Source organism: Falco peregrinus, chromosome 3 (assembly GCF_023634155.1).
Source record: "Falco peregrinus isolate bFalPer1 chromosome 3, bFalPer1.pri, whole genome shotgun sequence".
NCBI classification, from domain to species: domain Eukaryota; kingdom Metazoa; phylum Chordata; class Aves; order Falconiformes; family Falconidae; genus Falco; species Falco peregrinus.
In genome coordinates, this window is record NC_073723.1 from 114,276,463 (window position 1) to 114,300,665 (window position 24,203).

At 38.9% G+C, this 24,203-nt stretch overlaps 1 protein-coding gene across 8 annotated transcripts in view; it reads left to right on the plus strand.

The window, feature by feature from the left end:
- RERE (arginine-glutamic acid dipeptide repeats) overlaps positions 1 to 24,203 on the plus strand; it is a 254,066-nt gene that overhangs the window by 166,286 nt on the left and 63,577 nt on the right. For all 8 annotated transcript variants that reach the window (XM_055799961.1, XM_055799963.1, XM_055799956.1 and 5 more), the window contains one exon: positions 7,351 to 7,449. In XM_055799961.1, coding sequence (XP_055655936.1) covers positions 7,351 to 7,449 — 99 coding nt within the window. The remainder of the gene's footprint in view (positions 1 to 7,350; positions 7,450 to 24,203) is intronic.

The window sequence follows — 24,203 nt, forward strand, 5'->3', positions numbered from 1 at the left end:
GGCTCTTTTCTCAGAGAATCCAGGTCAAGAAGGAATTAAATTACTATTTCATTCTCAGTTTTAAAGAAATTCTAGAATTATAATTCATTCTTCATGTTTTGATTCAAGAGAAACTGTGAGCATCAGTTACATAAACAGCAGACCCTAGAAAAGAAACTGGAAGCGTCACTGTGCAAACTCAGTGTGTAAGAGCACATCTCGAGAGGTTTTGGTCATTTTGTTGTGTGTGTTGTTTTTGCTGGGGAAATCAAAGAGCTAGCAACTCTACTTATCCTCATGTGGTAAGGAAATATCACCACTTAAGCTTGCATACTACTACATGGAAGAAAGACAAAACAATCACATGTTAATATTGTATAAATGTCTCTGTGCTAATAGCATTCTGACTTATCATAGCACTATTACATGGGAATGTGTCATGAGTGACAAACATGACGGTGTAATATCGGTTTAAGGAAATTCACTTCTAAGTAAGATGTCACCCAGACAAATCACTCTGTGTTTTAACTTGCCCTTAGACCAGATTTTCTTGTTCATTAACTACAGACAAGGTTGAAAGCATAAAAAATTATTTAAGTATATGTTAGCATTTCTTATTACTAGTTCTCATTTTGGATGAGTCTTAATTAACAGCTACTTTCATGGTTCAGATGAGGTAGCATAGCACTTCAGGGGCCATCGCTATCTGCCTGGGCATGTTGGAAAACGAAGCCACCTCTAGTGCATAAAACAATTTTGCCACTTCGAATTTTCATTCATCCTTATCCTTGCTCTTAGGGGAAAGACTTCAGCACTCTATTTGTAAGATGAGTCTAGAAATCTTTCTAGAGAAACTGTTGAAAAGGGCATATAAAAAGGGCTAAAAATGTCTGCCGTGGTTACTTTAAAAAACTTCTGGGGAATATGTGAAAGATTTTTTTTAAGGGTTTTTTTGTTTGTTTGTTTGGTTTTTTTAGTTCTGTTGAAACTTTTGCAGGTGCTTGGCAAGTTCTTGCCCTGGATGCTTGTGGAGCACTGGCCATGCCTGTTGTATTGACCCACAAAGCCAGCTGGCACAGTTACCTCCCTCTATTGTTTTGTATTTTGCAACTATATGTTGAGCTGTTCGGAAGAATCCTGGCAATCCCAGCGTGTGAAAAGTGGATGTAACACAAGCATCTGGCTTTTTAATCTCCATCATTAACTTCTTAGATCACTTTGTAGCAATTATTTAGAAACTTAAAATAGATTAGAACTGGAGGGACGAGATGTAAGTTGCTTTTTCCCAAGCAGTGGGGACTGATTTCTATATTTTGAAGCTGTCAGGTATCACAAATCTGGTATTTAAAAAAAACCCCAGAACTAGTAGTAGTATTTTTTTTAAGTAGCTTACTGATTTCTGTCACCACGTTTTTTTTGTTAGCTTGGCCTGCAACAGAATTTGACTGTGTCAGCAAGTGACAAATCAAGATTTCCCAGTTAACTGTGACAGCATGTTGGCAAAACAAGATTGTTGGGCAGAGTGGTTTTTTTGGATCGTTTAAGTTCTTGATTGGTCCAAGGTTCTCTTGTCCTTGGGCACCAGAGGGAGCTCAGCAAAGTAGTTTGGTTCTCTGAGAGTGCAGTATATTTTTTCTCTGATCCAGATTGTTCGGTGTGTTGCAGCAGGTGGGGAGGAGGTAGAATATCAAAGAGCGGGGGGGAACGAAATTTCTGGAATTAAAGGCTGTTTGGGGCTACTGTCTTGTTGGGAACCAGACAGGGTTGATAAGATTCAAATCTTGCTGTTTTGGAGGATGAGCATTTTAATGCTGCAAATTTGAAAATGGATTTTGCTGTTTCACCTACTGAGATATATTTGCTATAGAGCATATTCCATTTGATAGTAGGTCAAGATGTCCATAGCTGTAAAGAGTTTCTGTATCAAACAGAGATTTGTCAGCTCTGCTGCTGAAAGAAGTGTCCTGAATTACAATTTGTATTTAATTAGGTGCTTGGATTAGAGTAATTACACCAAAAGGCCTAGCTGCTCAAGCCACGTGGCAGTAATTCTTGGTCTGCTTTTCATTTTCCTTGTTGTCTGTCTTGTTCTTTCCTTCTGTCTCCCCTTTATTTTCTACCCTTCTAAACATGCCACAGTTTTACAGAGAGCTACTGGGTATCTTGAACTTTGGCTCCTTCAGTGACAGGAGCAAATCCCTCATTAGTAAGTACAATGTTCTTCAGCCTGCACAGCTTAAAATAACTGGTGCTTAAATAGGGATGTTACGTAAATATCGACAGTGCACTACCAGGCAAATACCATCATCTTTTGCAATTCTGCTGAAGTATCTTGCTTGGCAGCAGTGAAAAATTTCTTTTGACTCATCTGTATCACTCGACTATTAAAATGCTCTTGCAATACTGGTAGTATTTACCTCATGTTCGGCAGTTCAGGCTTTACTTGTCAGGGCACAGAAACATAATGTGATTTGTCTGTGACCAGACATAATTTGGTGGAAGAGCCAGCACTCGAACCTGAAGAACTCCTGAATTCCAGTGCTGTCCTGTAAATGCTGGACATGACTGCATTTCTGTGTTCTGGCTGAACAATCCCTTTTGCTTTTATTGGCTTTTCTGTGTAGGTTGCAAAGTAGTTCAGTACTGCCTTCTCACTGTATAGTAGCAATTTTTCCTTCGAGAAGACAACTCTGAAATCTAAGACTGTTCTTCAATGGACCACAATTATTTAATACTGTAGCATGAATACAGCCTTAGATGGGCTTTTCAATGGAGGTCATAATGACTGTAATTGCAAAAGGATGCCTTCCTGAAGTAGAAACTGCCAGATGCAATGCCATTCTGATCTAAAAAGGTCACAGTAAAAGGGACATTTAAATTAAGTTATAAATTACAATTGAAGAACAATATTTTGATGAGCAAGACCAGAAATGTCAGAGCTGCAAGATGTAATTCATGGGTTCATTACAGAACAGGGGTGCCTGACAGCTGAGCCATGCCAGAAGGAGAATTTATTTGCAACATCACAGACAGAAAATGTCAGCTCTGCTGAGAAGCTGTAGTAGAAACTTGAAACCTTGTGGTAATGTGCAGACTTTATGGTGATAAGGCTTGCCTGTGATCTAGCATTGTTTAATGACTGTTGTAATATAAATGAGGTTTTTGGACACATGCACATGCAGAATTTTTCTTCAATCTAAAATCTTGTCCATTGATGCAGAAGTTGTTATATTTTCTGTTTTAAAGTATAAGCACATTTGTGTTGACTGCTTTTGTTGCAGCTGTATACATACATAATGTCACAGTGGTTCAGAATTTAGATGGCCAAGTTAATGCTGAAAATGGTGTTCTCTGGATGACAGGATAGTAACCTAGTGTTTATAGCAATACCTTGAGAAGTTCAACCAGAAATTAATGAAACCATAGCTAGCCATCATTAGCTATTAGTTATGTGTTTGAGTTGTTTGCCAATGAAGTGTTTATATGAATGACCAGAAGTAATAAGAGAATGAGCCAGATGGAAACACGTAAATTTAGCTCTGGCACTTACATTTTTTTTTTTTTCCCTTTTTGCTGCATTATCCTACACTTCTGGCACTTACAAAAGCTTCCCCACCCCCCTTGCTAAGGTAACATTTTTCAGGAGACTCTAAACCTGTGTCAGGTCCCTTGTTTTCACAACTGTCTTCTGTTACATGATACTTCTCTTACTTCTGTGCTTATGGGTTTTGTGATTGTTATTAATATAGTTACTTGGTCAAAAGTTAATGCTTGTATTCTCTATTGCTGATTTGGGAACAGTTCTGATGGCCTGTAAACTCTTCTGGTTTTCTAACAGGCAACCAGTGTAGTTGCCTGTTAGACCAGTCCATTCTTTCTGGGCTTGTTGGATTTTTGGGTTTTTTTTATGGATTGAACTGCTTGGGCAATAGGGCTGCCAGAGAAAAAACATGCTGTCCTTGTGGTGGCAAATAAAGATGCCCTCCAAGTTACAAAGAGGCTTGGCATTACTGCATGTTTTGGGAGGGAGCAAATTGGGAAAAGAAACAGAAGCACTGTTCTCTTCAACACTGTCAGGTTTTCTAACTGAAAATTCTTTTAGGTAGTGGCATGCACAGAAAAGAATATTTGCAAGGTGAGCTGGCAAAACTGAGTACTTTTTTTCTTTAAGATGGATCTGTTCCCAGTGCTGCAGTGCAAATAAGGAGAAAAATTACTGTGTACCCAGTAGAAAAGATAACATCTTCTTTTCATGCCTTTAAGGAGGTATTGCATATCACAGGTGTCCTGAAAACACAGGTTCTAAAGAAGTTTAAGGTCAGTAGTGTTGTTTGAGTATTGGCATTGAGATCTGCACTGCAAGCCTGCTTTTCTGCTCTTATCTCTTGACTTGGGGCTGGTGTAAGATGCACAAAGATCATTGTTTCACTTGTGCAGAAGTGCAGTCATGAGGGTTGATACTGATGTAGTCCACAGAGGCAGATTTATAAGCCATTGGTCTGTTGTACATTAGGAAATTTCACCTGGGGAGACAGGTTTGAAAGCACTGGTTTCTATGAAGTGATCTCAGTTAATGCATCTCCCTGACTTAGAGCCGTGTGAGGTGCTGTTGATGGCTCTGATGTGTTCATGCATCTCCTTAGCAGTAGCATGCAGAGATCAGGTAGCGAAGGAAGTGGGAAGGAAGTTATTTGTTGGAAGTTGAAACATTGTTTTCTATGGTTGCTCTGCATTAGCACATATAGTTACAGTTACTGCACAGGGTATCTGTAACTTCCCTGTAGGTGCCATATAGAAAGCTGAAAACTAATGGGAAACCACTCTGGCTTAGTTTTCTTTCTTGTTCCCATTATATTGGCCAAGCACTTGTTTCGTTGCAGTAACACCCTGTATGCTATTTTTGAGTTGTTGGTAAGGGGGGGGGGGGGGGGGAATGTTGAGGCCACCAGTTTGGGGAACATTACTGTTTGTTCTAAAAACACGTTGCAGGTAATGATCAGAGGTCTTGGCCCAACAGTGACCTTTTATTTTTAGAAGTACTTAAAAGTGTCTTTAGCAGTCCCCAAGTATCTAAAAAAAATTTGAATGACCCAATAACTTGGAGGTGGAAGAGCTCCTTCATCAGTTCAATATCTGTTCCTACTGATGATAGAAGATTTGAGTCAATTTGTGTGCAGTGTAACCCATAACGTACTAATTTCTTCCTGCACACAGCTGATCATTTGTTCATCCCTGTCAGTAGGAGGTATACAGTATGACTTTTGAGGCCTCATTTTCCAGAGGGCTGTGCACTTCTGCTGCTAAAGCTAACCTGTCCTCTGCATTTTTGTACCTCAGACCACCTCTTCGAGGTGTTCAGTAACAATTGTTGATCAAATTGTTTTCTGGAAACCGGGTTCTTCAGGTGTTACAAAGGAGGCTTGAAATTATACAGAACTAAAATTCCATCAGCAAGTGGAATAAATTGGTTCTTATTTTTAATACCTTGAGGTTCATGTGCAGGGGCTTCACTGAAGAAAACAAAGTCATTTTGAGTGCACTTTGTGCTGCAAACAGATTGGGTTTATAGACTGCCACAATCCATTCTGTGGCATTTGTGACCAGAAAACCGAGATCTTAATGAAATAGATGGTAAGATGGCATGGCATAATGTGGTATCCAAAATCCACAGTTTCATAAAGTGCCCTGGTGTGATATACTACAGTGCCTTTTGTGAAATGGGTATTTCTTGTTATCTGAAATTCCCTGTCCGTTTATGGTACCATTTTTATTGAAAAAGTGAACCCTGCTGTGTAAAAAAGCAGTGTATTTACAGATGCACAAGCTATTCAAAACCTGAGTTGACAAAAGCCAGGAAGTGGAAGTGAAGACTGTTTTGTACCAGCTCTTACAGATGTGCTTTCTTTTCACAGCTGCATGAGTCCAGTACGGAGTGCAGTTTTGCTTTCCATTTCCCAGCTTTTGGCAAGTTCTGCTGCAGGTCTTGAAAACTTACTGAATATCTCCGAGAAGTGAAGTGGCTCTGGAGCCATGCTGGCTTTCTTTCAGCAGGCTTGTCCCATCTGAAACCTAGATTCAACAGTGTTGCAGCTTTAAAGAGCCATAACATACATATATATATATGTTTATAATGCATGCACACACATCTGTAATTTGCTGTAAACGTCATCACAGCAATCTTAAGTTGCCATTTGACTTTCTTCCTTCTGTAAGTTGTATGGCGCTTTCAAAAGTCAGTGCACAAGCCTTTTATAGAGAGATTAATTACTGGCAGAACTGTACAGAGCTGGCTTTCAGCAGAAACTGATTTTTATTATAGTCTGACTAAAAGAATTTTCTGTAGGGCCAGTGATTTTGTTTTTCCTTTCTATCTTGATTCACATAACTGCCTTAATTTCTTAATAGAAATCATATCTACTTAACAGAAGTAAATTTGAGTAATTTACTTGCAGTTTTTAAAAGTCTCTGAATCATGCTACTGGATACAGTATGAATGCAGGGCACTTCTTTTCAGAAGACACAGAGCAGGCTCCTGAATAGTCCTTCTGTTCTTAAAATCCTACTGTACTTTGAAAATGGGACAGGCTATAAACCTGCAGTGTGCTAAATGTTTTCTATCAAGAGTCAAGAGCCAGAGATTCTCATGGGCTCGTTGTTGAATGGATTTTTTTCTTCCAGTGTAGTAGTTCTACCTCACCCTGATTTAACAGTTTGCTTCAGATATCTTTTGATGATATAGATAACAAAGTTATGGTAGAAAATAAGGTGCACTGCAGGCTGTGACCAGCTGAAAAAGTAATGTCATCTTAGACATCCCTAGCTGCTTTCATCTAGTCCTGTAGCTATTTGTAGAGGTTTTGTTTCTCTTCCATATTTGTTTTCCAAGAACATGGTGATCTTTGCAGTGCAGTGAAAATAAGAGAATATTCTGGATGGGTAAACAACATACTGTGATTTACAGTCACTCCTGTATGTTAGTTTTTCCAGTTGATTTTACTAATCTGAACAAAATATGCTGCATAAAATATAACTCCTTTTGAAAAAAACTTTGTTGGCGGTTTTTATATTTTTCCTTGGAATTTAATGTAAAAATGTTTTTTAAAGTTAACAAAATATTCAGTACTTTGTGGGTTCAGACATTATCTGTGAGAAGTTTAGAAAGGAAGGGAAAAATGTACTTGTTTTTATGCTGTTTCTTCTACTAGTAAAACCCCAATTATCCTTCAGGTTGTTTAAATTTCACTTCATATATCAACAGTAAAAATAATTAGACATAGAACATCTCATGTGGCCCCCTATAGTGATTTTTGTCCAATATCAGCTCACTGCTAATTCCATTGAATGATCTATTTGTCTTCTTTACTTTTTTAGCTACATGAAAGTAACTATGATGCCGGAAAAGCCCTGCAGCGCTTGGTGAAGAAACCTGTGCCAAAACTGATTGAGAAGTGTTGGACTGAAGATGAAGTGGTAGGGAAATTAATAATTCCCTTGGCCCTAGCTTCTGTCACTTCTGTCTGTCCCTCCCTCCCTCGTCCTGTCCCTCCCTCGTCCTGTCCCTCTTTCCTTCCTCTCTTTTCTTTATGGCAAAGAAGAAGGGCAGATAATTTGCTGCACAGGATAAATTTTTGTACAATTCTGAAGTTAGTGGGCTCTTGTTTGATGTACAGAACTTCATTAGACTGGGGAAAATACTTTTGTAATAGCAGAAAAAGAGAGAAGATGAAGAGACTGTTTCTGAGAGCATGCTGTAGGGTAAATGAACAGCTGCCAAACTGCTGGACTCTGAAGTTTCACTTTCATTTTCACCTCCATGAAGGCTGGCCACATTCATTGACTAGAGCGGGACAAGATGTGAAAGGCATACAAAGTATTGTCTCTGTTTTTTTCCTAGTAGTATTGGAGGAGGCTTACAGTGTCAGCTCAGGCTGGCTAATCTGAGGTTGGATATCAGTGTTTCTCCTAAACAGAGTTTGTCCCTTCTTCCCCCCATACGGACTATTAGAAAGTGTTTACTGCCATTGTTCTTGATGGAGGAGTCTTTGACAAAAAGCAGACCAGAAGTAGGTTACCTGAACGCTGGGATTTAGCCGTGCCATCCACATCTATTTTAAAGTATGTAGAAATTGTCAGGCTCCAAAACTGTACTGAAAACAGGGCATCCATCTTCTGTGTAGCTCCCAAAGTGAATTTGCTGAATTTGGGGCATGCAGTAAATATGCAGCGGGATGTTGTGTCCTCACAGTTATGGACCTGGCGTTGCTGTGGGATCTGGGCTCATACAATTTACCACCCTTGTACAGTGTAAGTCTCGTCAGCTTATGCAACTCGGTAGTCACACTGCTGGTTCTTCCATGTGATTGCTGTGGCAGCATGTGCTGGTAGTTAGGCTTTCTAGGTTTGGGATTGTAGTGCTGGCAGAGCAGGAAGATGTAAATGTGTTGTTTTTTCCTTCGGACAGAGGTTGAAGTTTTTGTGTGTACGGTTTTGGATTGAAATGTTACCGTTGTTACTAGCCTACTAAAAGATAGTGCTCTGTGGGCTGATTGGTGCGGGGGAAAAAAATTAACCTGAGAAAAGATACTTTTTCATAAAGGCTGTAGTTGACAGGATGTGCTGCTGGGAAAGCACTTCACACTGAAATGGACATGTTTTTTGTTTCTAAGTATTTTTCCAGAATTTGGGGGAGATGATACGTGTGTGAGAATTAGTGAAGCAGAGGTGCTTCTTGTGGTTGATTCTGTAGCTTGGTTGCTGCAATTGTGGGGTTTCTGCTGGCTTAGTTTTGATACATATGATAAAAGCAACTGTAGTTATTAAACAGTGTTCTGTAAGGTTGTAAGCTGAAATAAATAGTGAAGTTGGGAGCAAAATGTAGATTCTTAATTTGCTGATACCTTGTAAACAAACAGATTCTTAAATACTGCAATCAACACAAGTTGCATTTTCTGGCAGCATTTTGAATCCAAATGCTGCTTGTTTTTCAGCTCTTTCTTTGTCACACCTTGCAGCTTAAGCTAGCACACAGGTACTTGAGTGTAAAAAAAAAAAAAAGGGGGGGGGGGGGGGAAGGGAGCAAATCTCATGCATTTTCAGTACCCAGGAGAAATGCTGAACAAGTCCACTTGGATTACCGCCTGAAAATATTTTTGCATTTTAGTGCTTATATTAATTATGCCTAACAGAATAGATTTATGTGAAGTGTAACATGTAAGAAGATAGTGCCTCTTCAGCAAGCTGACTAGGCATGCCTGGTTTTGTAAAAATGGAAAAATGTTATATTTCAATAATTGGGCTGCAGTGTGCACTAAAATAGAAAATCAGATGATTGGAAGTTAGTTATGATAAAATATTTATAGAACAACTTAAGACTTGATTACAGTTTTTACCTTTCACTGTTGGAAAAGCTTCTTCTCTCATGTATATAAATGAAAAATGTGATACAGTACAAGACAGCATTGCTTATGTAAAAGTGACAACAAAAAAGTTTGGTGGTGTTTCTTTTTTCTCCTTTGAATTTTTAAGCTAGTTAATTGGTAAAGAATTTGAAGTAAATAAAAATTGTGATCTTGTTAAGCTACTAATATAGTTGGCACTGATGCTGTAAAATAGAACTAATAATGGGTGAAACTTTCATGGTCTCAGCATTTTTTTAATTATTCAGACAATGGCTGGAGAGACCTTTAAGCTCTACTTTCTCTGAAATTCTTTCATTTCAGAGTTATTCTGATATTCTATTATTCTTAAATCAGGATATTTAAGATATCAGGGGGTTATTCCAATGCATTATGTGTGCTTGTGCTCTCCTTATGTAAACCTTTTTGCAAGAGCTAGGTTTAGGGGTAGGCCAGGCCATATAAACCTGTATTAAAGTAGGTTTATTCTGAAATCCAACAAAGAACCTTTGTGGTAAGGAGGCTGCCTGAAGTCGTAGAGTGAAAAGGGATCATGTGCTAACACTGGCAGCAAAGTGAAGGAGAAGATGAGTAAAAAGCCTAGAACTCAGTTTTCTGGTAAGTTTTACAGTTACCCTGTCATAAAAGGGACTTTTGTTTAGGGAACCGACTATTGGAACAAATAGTTCAAGTGCTCTGCCCTGGCTTAGTGAGTTTGTATTCATACTGCTTTAACCTTTTGTTTTGTCTGCATACATTTTTTTTCCCCACATACGTGGTTGAAGTGTACAGTGCCAGCACCTCTTTTTTTCCTGCATAGATTTTTTTGGTCTCATTATGTTTTTCCATCAGCTACTCTATGTTGTGAATGCCACGACTGCTGCAGCTCAGGGTTTTTTGATGAGCAGCTCATGTTAGATGATAGAGAATAGAGCCTTACAAATAGAAAAAGCAAAGTTTGTTGAAAAGTGAAACATTACTTTGAAAGTACACACTCCTGAGTACAGAATAATGATCTTTGACTCCATAAATCATAGTCAGTCTCAGCTCATTTTATCATATTTGTTCTTGTTCTGTTCCATCCAATTCTCCAGAAACATTTGGCAGCCCTCCAGCCTCAGCAGAGCCAAAGATCAGACTGTGCCCTTATTTATAGACAGCTAAGCTCCACCTGCACAACTTCATAGCATGTTTGTCCCTGGCAGTTTGTAGAAAATTCTGGATTAAAGCAGCTGTACTGCACTTCTGAGCATTTCAGAGACTTGCAGGGGAAGCTGCCTAATTGTTGTTGGCTGTTTGAAACTGAGGAAAGCTTTCTGCATGATACATAGGGTGCTAAAGCTGCTTAGGAACTCCACAGCAAAGTATTTTTCAGAAGACCCTGAGATGTCATACCCAAAGTTTGGCCAAAACAATTAGATATTGTTGAGTACCTTATTCAGTGTGTGTGCCCCCTCTGTCTCGTGACGGCAGATGATGAGCAGGGGAAGCCCCCAGTGATGTGGCTGGCTGATGATTCAAGAGACCCACTTCTAAGGGAAGTGGAAAACCCAGCTGATATTTATGCTGGACTTAGAATTATACTATTCTTGTGGCTCAGCAAATACCTACCTACTTAGTTTTTGCTACTTGGATAAATAAGCAGATTACACAGCAGGTACAAAGCTTCAGTCAGTTGATACCCTTAACCGAGCACGGTTCTGTGGCATGCAACCAATTAAAATGGTGTAGATCATAGCTTTTAGGGTCTCAGTGTTTCCATTCCTGCCTTTCTAATGTTATAGTAATATTCTGCTCCTTGCCATGCCTCTGGACCCCCCCCAAAAAGTCACCCTCCCCTTTTGTTTCTTAAGTTTATTTTCTGTCAGATTTTTAAGGTGGGAATCAGAAGAGTTCTGTTTCAGGGAAGATGTAAAGTTGTGTGCCTGTGTGGAGAACAGAGGGAAAGGAGCATTGTGGTAATGTCGAGTAATTGGGCAGGTGGCAAAAGCAACTGAAGTGTAGTTAGATGGATGCAGAGAAAGAACTGACTTAGTACTAAACTAGTTCTTAAAGCTTTACACTAAGTCAAAAATCCTCTGTAAGCTGGTTGGTCTATGACTTGCACAAGTATTTTTACTGAGTCCATTTCCACTCTGCTAGATGATTAATGTAGTGGATTTTGTTGTGCACATGATAGCAATGCTGTGTCCAGCACAAGGCTCTGTAGTATTCAGTAGTATTTGTGTTGTAAGACTGAATAACTCAGATTTATTGAAAATTTATTTATGAAGATTTTAACTTTTTTTCTATGGACTATTTGTTACCCGAAGATAAAGCCTTTCTTGTTAATTAAAACAGCTTTGTTCCCTGTGACCAAACTGTGAAGTGAGAGCTGCTTTGCAGTGATCAGAACTGATTAAAATAAAGGATGGAGGTAACATTATTTTTGCTACTAATGTGGTTACAGAGGTTTAGATCAAATAATTAAATAGGATAAAATTTGCCAGTGATTGAATTAAATAGAAGGCTCTGTAAATATAAAGACAGAGGTTTGTGGTCACCCTTGTGTTTCTAAACCTATGGCTATTCTTAAACTTTTTTATTCCAGTATGCAAATTGAAGTGTACTGTGAGAACTAGTCTTCCACACTGCCTAATAAAAGTGGCTGAAGAAATTTCTTTACTGATGTATCTACACACAGCTCTAACAGCAGCTGTTTCCTGTTTATAGGCTTACACTACACCTGACAACATCGATTTCCAGCAATGATTTTTTGAGGGAGGGTTGGTTTCTCTTGCAGTGCTTGTGAATTTACTTCTGTGGACAGATCTGTTGAGCAGTTGTCTCATATAATGCAGTATTTAAGCACTTTCTGAGCGTGCACCCTGTAGACCAACATTCAGCAGCATCACTTGGCGGAATCTTGCTAGTGTTAAGCTGCAGTTGAAAATAGAAAGCCACGCAGTTCAGAATAGCAGCATTATTTGGGAAGAAGCCATGGAGCAAGTCCTCTTGTTTTGATACAGCTGCTGGCAGTGCCCTCTTACAAGTTTCCAGCCATTGAATGCCATGCCTGACGTGTGGTGTGATGTTGTCTGGTAGAGCAAGGTCAGTGCAGCTGGGAAAGGGGGACTGGCTTAGCTGCTGGCCACGTGTCCCATGTGATACCTCTTAGTAAAAAGAGATTACAGAGTAACTGCTTTTCTCCTTTCCTTTTCTTCATCTGCCTTTCCTAGCCTCCCCGAGACACGGTGGCACCCAGTCTGTTACACTGCTTTTGTCATTCTCTGTGCAAGGTAGGCTGTAGTACAGGCAAAGACATAGTTAGTATTTTTCTGTCTTTCAGTGCCCTGAGAAAACAAAAATGCTTCACTCAAACTCAGCAAGGGTTGTCAGAGTGAAAGAGGAGCAAGCTCTACCCTGCATCTCATGGTTACTTCTAAAATGCCGTCTTAATCTTTGACAGACTACAGGGTTTTTATTTGATGCAAGCAGTCACGAGTCCCTAGTAAGAATAAAATGGTGCTGGTCAGTTTTTCTTCTCCAGCTGGAAATATTTCAAAAATGACATTGAAATTGTAGTTTGAAATGTGCAGACTTGGAGTTTGTTGCCTATTGGGAATAAGTATGACAAACTGGAAACTTGAGTGCCTATATTTAAACTCTTGTACTTGCCCTGATGATACGCTGCTTTACTTAACACAGATTCCAGATCTGGAGCTATGATCAATAGCTTCTTTCATTTTAGGTTAAATTGAACACCGTGGTGTAGTTTCAGTGGAAATATTTCACAAGAAAAATTGCCCTTACAGAATTTCCACCCATCTTTGGACCAAATCTCTGCAAAATGACTTTTATGCTTTCAGTCACGTTTGGTGTAGTTCTGACCCGACACTTGCTCCAGGTCTAAAAATGAGCTTATTGTGCACACTTCCATTTCAGATAAGTAATGTATCAAATGGCTGACGTTTACACAGGATACAATGTTCATCTTCAGTTTTGTTAATTTAATGAAATGGTTTTCAGTTCTGGTATGCCTTATGTGTTGGAAGTGTTGAAGGAAATGAAGTACTTCTGGCTGTTCTTCATGTAACAGCCCTGCTGATTTGATCTTACATTTTTGTCTCTATTCAGAATGTTAATTTTCCTGTCTCTTTATCAAAAGTACTAACAAATTCAATAAATACAGATCAGAACTAAAAGAACCACCAGTTTATTAAGTTTTTAATTAAACATGATGAACACATTTTGAATAACACAAAGGCCTCAGGCTGAGCTGCATCTAATCGAAACAGATTAAGTCACCTGTCCACAGTTGGGTAGTTATTAATTCTGTTTACTTATGCATGCTAGCTAAAGGCAGAGTTCACTGCTACTGTGTTGCAGTTTATTGCACAGGGATGCTTTTGCTGCATGGAATTGTGCTCCTAATTAGCATTCAGATGTTGATTATGAAGAACACTGGTGAGGCTAATTGAACCACCTTTGAAATTCAGAGCTGTGGCTTCCAAAGTTAATCTGGGTGAAACAGTAGTTTTGCCTTATTTCTTGGAGACTTCCTCCTTTTTCTTCTGTGCTCTGCTCCATCTTTTCAGAGATGTTAAATTCTCAAAAAGAAATTGCTAAGTGTTCCTTAGGGAGAAGATTGGTGGTTTTTTTTTTTGCTTGCGCGTCTCTACACAGAACCATTGATGACACACTGTGATGTCCCTGATAACTGCCTTTTATCGTGAAATCTGCTGCCCTTTAAATATTTTACGTTGCTCTTGATGTAGAATAGTTGAGGTAAACAACCTAGATTCAAACAACCTCTTAAATTTATGAGCAGGGATAGCTAATCCTTGCTGGTGGTAAAACTTAATTGGCCATGTACATTGATTTACAAGTTCATACATTTTAAAATATCCACACCTGGCTTTAGCTCAAAGCTCATCTGTCTAAAAGTGGAGATCCTTCTGCCAAAATTGACAAGATACAGCAAGCTAATTTCCGAACTTGTTTGCAAATATTTGTAATCCAGTGTAGCTGGTCAAGAAATTACTTATGCAAAACACACATGCTGATTTGCTTGGCTTCTTTGCCTAGAATCATCTTCAAATGTCTCTCATCTGCCCTCTTTGGAGTATCTGCTCATGAAAACACTGTTTTCATGGTGCACTCCTTTGAAACCAGGCTTTTCAGATATGCTGGAAGAAAGAGCTGCTTACTGGGGCAAAAATGCCATGAATTTTATTTACTGTTTATATGGCAGCTATAGAAAATGTAATTCATAGCAAAACTGAAACAGACTCTGGAATAGTCAAGGGGGAAGAAAAGCATCAAGGGACATTTTGAAAAGGAGGCTGGCATTGCAGGGTTGCGTTTCAGTAATTGAGTGGGCTTACAAGGTCAAGATATCGGTTACTGCTTAGTCTTAGTTTTTTATCCACAAAAAGTAAACATTACAGCTTCATAGTAGAGTGACAGTTCTTACTAAATTAACATTTTCTGGACTTCAGAAATCAAGCCATCTGATGCCATTTGCAAGTGTGTTAATCAGTAACAGTTGAAAACTAACTAAGCACTGAGATGGAAAAAAACCCCACCAAACACAAACTGCCATGGCCTAGTAGGATCTTTGTTTTAAGAAGAATACATAAGGTTTTAGTTTAATAAAGAGCGGGATTGTATAGTCTTATCTGTAGCTTATTCTAAGACACTAGAACATAAAAGAACCATCAGTCATCACACTGAAAAGTAACTGATGAAGGATGAAATTATTTTGCTTGTGGGGAAAGAGCTGTTATTTAAAAGTTGCATGAAATTACAGTTACTTAGCAGTTGACAGATTTATGAAATTATAAGGTGCAGTACAGCTAGAAAATAAAAGGTGTGATATAGCTAGAAAAGGTGAGTTCAGTTTAAACACAGGTTTCTAGACAAACAATAACAATCTTTTTGGTTGTGATTAGCTTGCCTCAGTTTTGATCCAAGTCCTTGTTTAAAGGGATCAATATTGCACATACAGCACTGAGTTTATTGTTGAGTTCTTTTGGAAATAAGACAGTGAATTAAAAATCAATTATATGTGCAGAAAAGTTTGTGTAGGGCAATCAATTTTGTCCTTTTAGTTTGCAGAAAGATTCCATTGTTTAACCAGCTGTGAAAAGGAATGAATTTTAAAAGCCTCCAGCAAATGAGATAGCCTAAATGATGTGGGGGAAGTAGATTTTAAGAGGAAAAATAATAATAAAAAAAAATTCCAGCATTTCATGTTCAGCAAAGGCTGCCTTCAGGGATAAATCTATAAATCCTGTCAGTGACCTTGGCTTCAAAATGGGTGATTTCACTGCTTTCACTATCTTGATCTTTCCACAGCTGCCAGATAAGTTAGTCTTTTCTTAACAATATAATTTTTTTTATTTGCTTTGTTTATCTGCCGTATGTTTCTTGATTCATTGTCTTTCTGCCTTCATGTGCAATATTTTTATCTATTAAGCACTTAACATATTGCTGATCCCTAAAAACAATGCAACAAATATTTATACTGGCCAGTTGCCACAGCTTAGAAGGCTATTTCTGTGTGGGGACGGAAGTTAAACTCTAAACTCAGAGTTTAACTCCAGTATAAACTAAATAATTTGTAGGTGCTTTCAGAAAGTGGCATTTTGTTTGTTTTCTAGAAACAGGTTTGTAACAGAGAGACAGAAGCACATACACATAGTTTACTGTTGCCAAAGGGAAAGAATCTGCTGCTTGAGAGATTAATAAATGCGACAGCAGCTGATTGTTGAAACAGTGTTTTTCATCTCATTTTCAAGGGCATCTTAAAAATGGAGATCACTTACACTTCCTAGCACTCTCGATCATCTTTCTGTGTTCATTTAAAAATGAGACCAAGACACTGGGGGTCTTGAGAGATTGCATTTGTTTTCCCATAGGGCAAGTGGTTATTTTATAAATGAAGAGGGCCAAAAAAGCTGTCCTTCGTAGTTTCTTAGCAACAGAGCCAGAGTCAGTTTTAATGTTAGTGTGTATCTTAGAAGTTCTATGTATAGAAGCATGAGCTGTGCTGCTCAGCAGTCTTGCAAGTGAAACAAAGGCTGTTCACTGTAGCCTTGTGCAGGGGAGGAAAACAAACCAAGCGTGCTAATACACTCTGTGGACTCATCTGTATTCTTTCCTTCTCCCAGTCAGATGATATTCTGGTCAGCGACACACTTACTGTCTTCAATACTCTGACCTTTTATTCAGATTTTATCTGCTAAGATATCTGGAATCTAGTTTAAATATAACATCATCGTATGTCCTGTTCTTCTCCAAAAGGAAACTGAGTCATGACATAATAACAACAGTGAGAGCACCTGGAGAGCACAGGGATCATCAAAATTCTGGGAGTTTCTAGGTTAATACTTTTGCCAAAGCAAGCAGAACCAAGAGAGTGGTTGTAAGTGTTCATCTCCTGATCCTGGTAAAACTTTTTTTGCCCTGTATCTGTCTTTTTGTGGGGGTGAGCGGGTGCATCTTGATTTAATGTTAAAAAGATGTGTGTCAAAGCTATCTTGCTTACTTTCCACTGACCTATTTATTCTCCATTTCTTTGTACATAACTTAATTTCCAAATTCTGAATTTAATTTTTGTTAAAGATAATCTGTATTTGTTAATGGTATGATTGACTTTTAAAAGAATGATAGTATTAATAAGATACATTTCACAGTTTGCTTCCTATTCTGAATGAAAATGTAGTAAATGGCCTTAGATGGATTGTTGGCTCATGCTCCTTCGTCTACACTTGCCCAGCACTCAAACATCTAGGATTGTATCAGTTTGTTTATGCTTTTGAAAGCAATTTTATAATTTAAATATTAGAAATTTTGGTTAGCTGTCTGTTTTCAGAAGGTTTTTTTATTGTTTTGGAAATGCTATAAATAGTGTGCTTTACGTTTAGGTTCACCTTTTCTAATCGTTACGGAAGAGCAACTGGTTTTTGGCTTGTATTGATAGAAACATCCAGAGTTCTTGGTTTGATTTCAGAATATTTCAGTAGTCCTCACGTTTCAGTAGTTTGAGTTTACCTAACACGAAAAAACCCACCTAAACCAAAGCTAGTGCAGAGACAGATTACAGTGTTGTCTCCATCTTGGCAAGATGATGTTTTTATTTTTGCCCTGCTGCAACTTTTTTTCCTACTGATAGTTTGGATCGCTTTGTTCTAGCCTTGGCGGCTTTCATGCTGTTTGAACATGGAGGCTGTCAGCTCAGACTAAAGTGGAATCCTAAGACTCAACTGCAGCTGTAGAGAGTGTAGGTCAAAAAGACTCAAGAAGGAGCAGAGCTGGAAACAGGTGAGAGTATTTGTGTCTGATGACAGGATGGAGCTCAGTCCATGCTTGGTAGGGCAAGCAGAGTTCTCCATTTGGGTGCTGTGGCAGCAGCCGATGGCAGATGTTTGTTGCTGGAGCAGCATTTCCTCCTGTGAGCGATGCCTGGTGGAGAAATAGCAGAGAGGCTATGTTGCTCTCTTGGCCAGGCTAGAAACAGGGAAGAAAACAAATTTGTTTCCCAGTGTCAAATAGAGCTAATTTTAAATAATAACCCAGCTTCCTAGATCTCTTCCTAGCATCTCCAAGCCATGAAAGCTAAAGCAGGGGGATTAGAGGGGGGAGAGGAAAAACAACTGGTTTGCCACCTGGGTTGTGGAGGGTGAGAGTACCAACACATGCCACCTCAGAAAGCTTTAGTATAGCTGAGGCTATATTTGAAATGCAGCACTCTTTGCTTGCAACTTTGACTTCAGTGTTGGAAAAGGCTCTTTTTTTAACAGATATTTCAATTTTTCTAATATATATGAAAAAAAACTTCTTCCCAAACTCTTCAGATGTTGCTAGATCTGTGGTTCTGCCTGAAGGCTTATCTGAGAATTATTTAGTATGGCCCAGTAGCCATTGCAGCAGAAAATGACCAAGTGTTTTTTCCAATTGGTGTAGTGACATAATTCTAGTTTAAGAAATTCTGATTACTGTCACAATATGGATGCTCTGTGTGCTTTAGCGCTCAGGACTTATCTTTCTTCCACAAGCATAAGCAGTATGAATGCCAAAATACACCTCATTTGCAAGTTCTTTTTGCATGAAAAACATTATTTTTCTAATCTTTCCTATCTACAGCACTGATTTTTTTTGTAATCTTTCAGATGACATAAAAATGCATTTTAATGAAGCAAATTATATAGCTTTGTCTCCTTTTATGTGTAAGTGGGCCGGCCATATTCAATTAGGCTGAAAAATGATCATATGTGTTGTTTTAGGCTGTAACAGAGTAAGTGAAAAAAATGGAGACCCATCACCAGTTGCTCAGCTTTATGTTCCTTAAATCACTTGCCGTTCTGTCAGTGGCTCTGAATCCTCTCTGGGAACCATTAGTTAATTTAAGTTTTTGGAGGTGTCACTTGTTTGATAATAAGCTTCTGTAGTAGATGCGTAGTGACTAAATATTAATCATTTTCTGCATCCATCCAAGAATCCTAATTGGTTATGAGGGCAACAGTGCCAGTAAAGCTAATGATTATACTGCTATAAAAAGAATTTGATGACAAATAAGGACTTGATCTAGAGAGATACTCAGTACCAGCTAGTACTGAGAAAGTCTGCTAGAGCTGAGTAGGCTTGATTTGCGAGTCTGGCTCCATGTTGCTTGCTTAGGTAGCAAATGTGAAGGGTTTCATGTGATCTGGAAGGAAACAGATTCTGAGTGTAGAAATGTTACCTTAGAAGAATACTGGTTTTCATTTCATAGTAGCTGAGTAACTTCACTTTTAACTTTTTTAAAAGTTTGTGGTCAACGCAGATGAACCCCAACACAGCAGTCCCTGGACAGCCTGTAAATTCAATGGGTGCTTCTGCAAAAGTTTCTCTCGAACGAGTGTGTGGTTAGGTTTTCTCTTCCTTCCTCCTTGTTTAAGTGTTGTGTAAAAGACTTGTTGTGCTCATCAGTGTTCATGACGGTGCATTTTAAAGCCACTACTTTGTGCTCCTTGTCCAGTGTTGCTTTTGTACTTTCATGCTCCTTGTGGTTTTGAATATATTGTGGTAAAGACTCTAAGTGAACGTAGCTTCTGGGTTTGGGGTTTTGCTTCAGTTTTTGCTGGCCTGTCGATATCTCACTTGTTCCCCTATCCACCATGTGCATGATCGACCATGTTTTTTCTTATTCTGTTGTTCCTTTCCTCCTCCCCCTACCCCTTTCATAATATCTGCTCAAATTTATATTGCTTTTAGGCTACATGGGGAGATGGATCAAGCAAGGGCTTATGCATTTAGAGGAGCTAATAAATAAGCATCACAGTGTATTACCCACCACTGCATTTGAATAACTTCAAACACGCAAACATCCCATTTGTTACGAATTGGGGAAGGCAAAAGAAGGCACCTCTGTTTTATTACGGTGCGTATTTCATTTATCTGTTATGGAAGATATTGCCCAGTTCTACATGTCTGGGGAGTTAATTCCAGAGTCCCCCCAGAGTTCAGGGGACTACCACTTCCCCCTTGCCTCCCTCCCCCCAAATACCTACCTTTCAACTTTCCTTTGCCAGTGTGCACCTGTGTTGCAGATGTGTTTCTGGTCCCTCGTTTTCAAATCCTTTTTTTGTTCCTGTCCTACTTGTGGGTCACTTTTTCAGAATTGGCACCATTTGTCAGAGCCCCTTCCACAAAAGAAGTGAACTTATGAATCATCTGATGCTTTTTTTAAACTGCTTTTATACATTACTGCCAAGATCACCGTATGAGCCAGCATCTTACTCAGTAATTGGGTGGCTGCGTTGTAGAAGTGTATCGTTCACTTCATGGAAATCTTTCATGTGTCTGCCAAAATACAGCAGATAACAGCAAGGGTTGTGGTGTGGCTTCATGGCAGGAGCTTGCAGGGAACTGAAACCTTGCGAAGTGGGACTTACTGGTTTAAAATAATAATAAAATAATTATAATTAGCAAGCTTAGCTGACTGTTTATCTACTCTGCTGTAAGCAGTCTTGCTGATTTTGGTGCTCAGGTGCAGCTTGTACCCACACTGGCAACTGGTAGTAGCTGAAGAATTAGTGTTAGGACAGTGTTGGTGCTGTCTATTACATTCTGGTTTTGTAAATATAAGGCTATGAAAACTATCTTTAATTAGCAATTAGTCAAAGTCCTGGGAAAAGTTAGGCCTTTTCACTTAAAGAGAAGGCTACCTGATGTGATTTCAGCATGGAGCCCTGTACGTTGGAGGTGAATGCTGCCACTCTTCCTAGGAACTGCCATATAGCTGGATCAGACTGGGCTATACAACTGAATGAAAGTATTCATTAAGTTATTTGAATGCCAAATTAGAGTGTTCAGTTCTTATAAAAGTGCCAAAGGATGCATGTTTATCTGGAAATTAGTCTCCTTCCTAAACTGTCCCCCATCTTCTAAACGGTGCAAGGCATTGCAAGTTACGCTTTTGTATCTTTGGCCTTAGCCTTCAGAGTTTCGGACTAACAGTCACAGACACAAAATATGCTGCCACTGTTGCTTCAGCCCACGTCTAAAGAGGGAATTTTAGGGTCTTGCTCACATGCTAAAATCTGCTGTCTTTCAGTGGAGACAGTATTACATATCTGTATTCCTCTGCAATTTCTCATCTCTCAACTTTCTCAACTCTCATCTTTCTCAACTTTTTTGACTGGTAGAATTTTCTTAAAATAAAAGCTTCAGTGGAAGAAAAAACCCAGAGGTCAAAAAATCTTAATAGGCTTTGAAGACTGAACTTTCTAAAAAGCTGTATAGAATCTCTAGTGTTCTGAATATGTTCATTTTGGTCTTAATGGTCTTAAGTCTTCAAGGTTTTCTCATTCTGTATCGTCTTAGGTGAATGTGGGAATTACTGAATTTTCATTTCTCTGTAACTGGAAGTATGAAATTCTTGAAACACATCAGAACACCCTGCTTTTCTTGTAAATGGCTTGGCAGGATGAAGAACTACTGTCACAGGAGGAATTGCTTTCTGCTTCATGTAGGAAAGGTCTCTCGCTGAGGGATATGTCTCTTAGCCTGGAACTGATTTTTGTCATTGCTAGTATTTCTTGTATCCAGATTTGCGCTCTTGGGTTTCTCTTCACTACACTGCAGCCAGTGGCAGACTTACCCGGAGAGAAATTCAGGAAGTTTGCAGAGGTTGCTCTTTGTCATTTTAGTAAGGTTCACAAACTGCAGTTCCTCTTAGTGCTTGAACTCAGACCTGGGCATTGCTACTGTAAACTGACCTGCTGTTTAATTACTTGGCGACGGCACCAACAGAAATACTTGCCTTTTTGTACGTGTAATTTCATTGGGGATTCCTGCTACCATTTTGTCTCATTTTTCTTGGATTTGTTAGTTTTGTTTCCTTCTGTCATTTGCATGAAGTCACTGTTTGAAGGCAGAAATAGTCTCCATAATAATTGACAATAATGGTTGAAATCCCAGTGGAACAGTATTTCTGCAAGAGGGTATTTTCAGTAGAAATACTATGTTGAGTTTTGAAAGGATCATTCAGTATATTTCAAGTAGTCTGCTGCTTTCTTTGGTCTCAGTGTTACAAATGGACTGAAATGACAAGAAAGTCACAGTGAAAGAGAACAACTTCAGGCTTGCATAATAGTGTTAAACTTGAGTACAACGGACATGTATTTTCAGAATTCTTTATGATCTGTGTTACAAAAAGAAAGTTTTCTGCACAAAAAGACAGAAAATGGAAATGTTCTGATGTTTATGGAAAGATCTCATGTGGAAGCTTATTTTGTGTTAACCCTCATATTAGTATTGATTATTTAGTGGAGATCTGCTTTGTATTAGTGGGCAGAGTGGTGTTCCCTATGGTATTATGTTAAGTAAAAATCCTGTTGTTAAGGAAAACAGTGTGAGGCAAATGAAATTCAGAGGGAGGCTAACATAAGGTATTTTCCTCTTGGCTTTTTTTGTGCCCAGTAATGGTGGAGAACCTTAAGGAACATCTTCAGCCCTGTGGAAGATGCTATACATTCTGATGTTTGCCTTATTTAAGGAAATATTCTTAAGAATGTGCTGGCATTGCAGCTTTTGCTACAGGTATTTGAGATTCAGAGTATGTGAGGAAAAGAAAGTTTAATATTCCAAATGGATGCATGAGAACCATTCCTTTTGGAGGAAAGGTGTTATAGTAGGACATTGTCTGTAGCCCACAAGTGCTGTTTTTCTGTTTTGGTTCACATTACATGGACTGTTTATATGTATTTTTATGTCTGCTTTTGGATTCTATACTTCAGCTAGTTTCATCCTGTACAAAAAGGACAACAAACCCCAACAACAACTATTGGAACTATGAATTATTTTTTACAAAATGCAGTTTTCCAAGGCTGGGTGAGCGTAAGTATGAGAAATGAAAAGCAAATAGTGCTTTTTTTTTTTTCTCGTTAAGTTTGAAGTTTACAGATTAAGTGATGAATTTCTGCTGCTTACCTATATTAAAGGGAGATACTTTCAGATGTCATATGGGAAAGGAAGTATGTCCTTGAAAAGGAATGTGTTGTCCAGCTATTTCTTTTTGCTTGCTTTTTAATTTTGATGTGTAAGAAAGCTTTTTGTGTATTAGCGTTTTAACAGCAGTTTAAAAGAACAATCAGAAATAAATCTCTTTGTGTACAGAAAAAGCCGGTCTGAAGTGTAATCAAAAGCTTTCTGTTGCCTCTTGGCAGCAGCATATTGCTTTACTTCTCTGGGTCACAAATGTGCCAGACCCTTGCTTTCTTTAACTCTTCAAATGCATATTTTAAAAAATCATCTATGTAAAAACAAACTGCAGTCGTTTTAGCTTTGTTTACAGCACTGAGAAACTGTTGATTACGGTAGATGACAATCTACAGATAATGTTACATAAATAAAAAAACTTTTTTTAAAGTCAACGAAGGCAGCCTCCAGTTTGATGGGTTTTAAGGTTTGTGCCTGCAGAAGGGGGTGGTCTTAGACTCCCTGTGTGAAACCTGGTTTATGGGTATGTGCAACGTGAGTGTTCTCTGAAGATCACAGAAGAGCAAATGTCTTGGGGCGGCTTTGTGAGCAGTGGGAGTGTCGCGCAGATCTGGATCAGCCTGTTGTGCCGGCATAGGTGGACCCTTAAATCTGTCAGCAGAAGGGCTGTCATGGGTGTTTAAATATAAACACGGGCAAGTTGGCCAGGTGAGTTTCTTGCTGGTGGAAATGATTTAAGTTTAGTAGAATAAGGAAATGCTTGCCTGTGTGTTAAACATAACTGCCTTTCTGCACGGCTGTTCAGAGGAGAGCTATGGAGAGCCCTGAGGGATTGTGCATTTCCAGCCTTCCTCAGGTTCGGGACTTGTTGCTGTCTTTGGAGGATCTTGTTGCAGCTTGACCCCTCTATTGCACTGCCACCCAGGGGGTGAGTCCTCCAGACCTGGCTTGGAAAAATGACTGCCGCCTCTTCCCACCCTTATTTTATTAGAGGAAAGTAAATTGCAGACTGAGCAGACTTCAAACAAAAGTGCTCGTTTGTCCCTGCCTGTTCATCTTTCTGTTGAAATGTGTGGCCAGGCAACTGTAGTGGTGTTAGGATGGTTAATAATGCTTGTAATAATCCATTAATTCTTTTTCCAAAGAGTCAAGGTTGTTTATCAAATACCCCTTCTAGAGCTCAGGAAAAGTCAGGGGGTTTTGCCTCCTTCTGCTGCTTTAATATCCAGCCTTTTTTTGATCTGTGCATCAGCTTCTGATATGCCACTGCAGGCTGTTCTTAGATCAGGTTTCTTGGTGTACTGTTGACTTTATCTTGTTTACCGGATCACATTTCTGTTGCCACAGGCTGTGTGATCACAG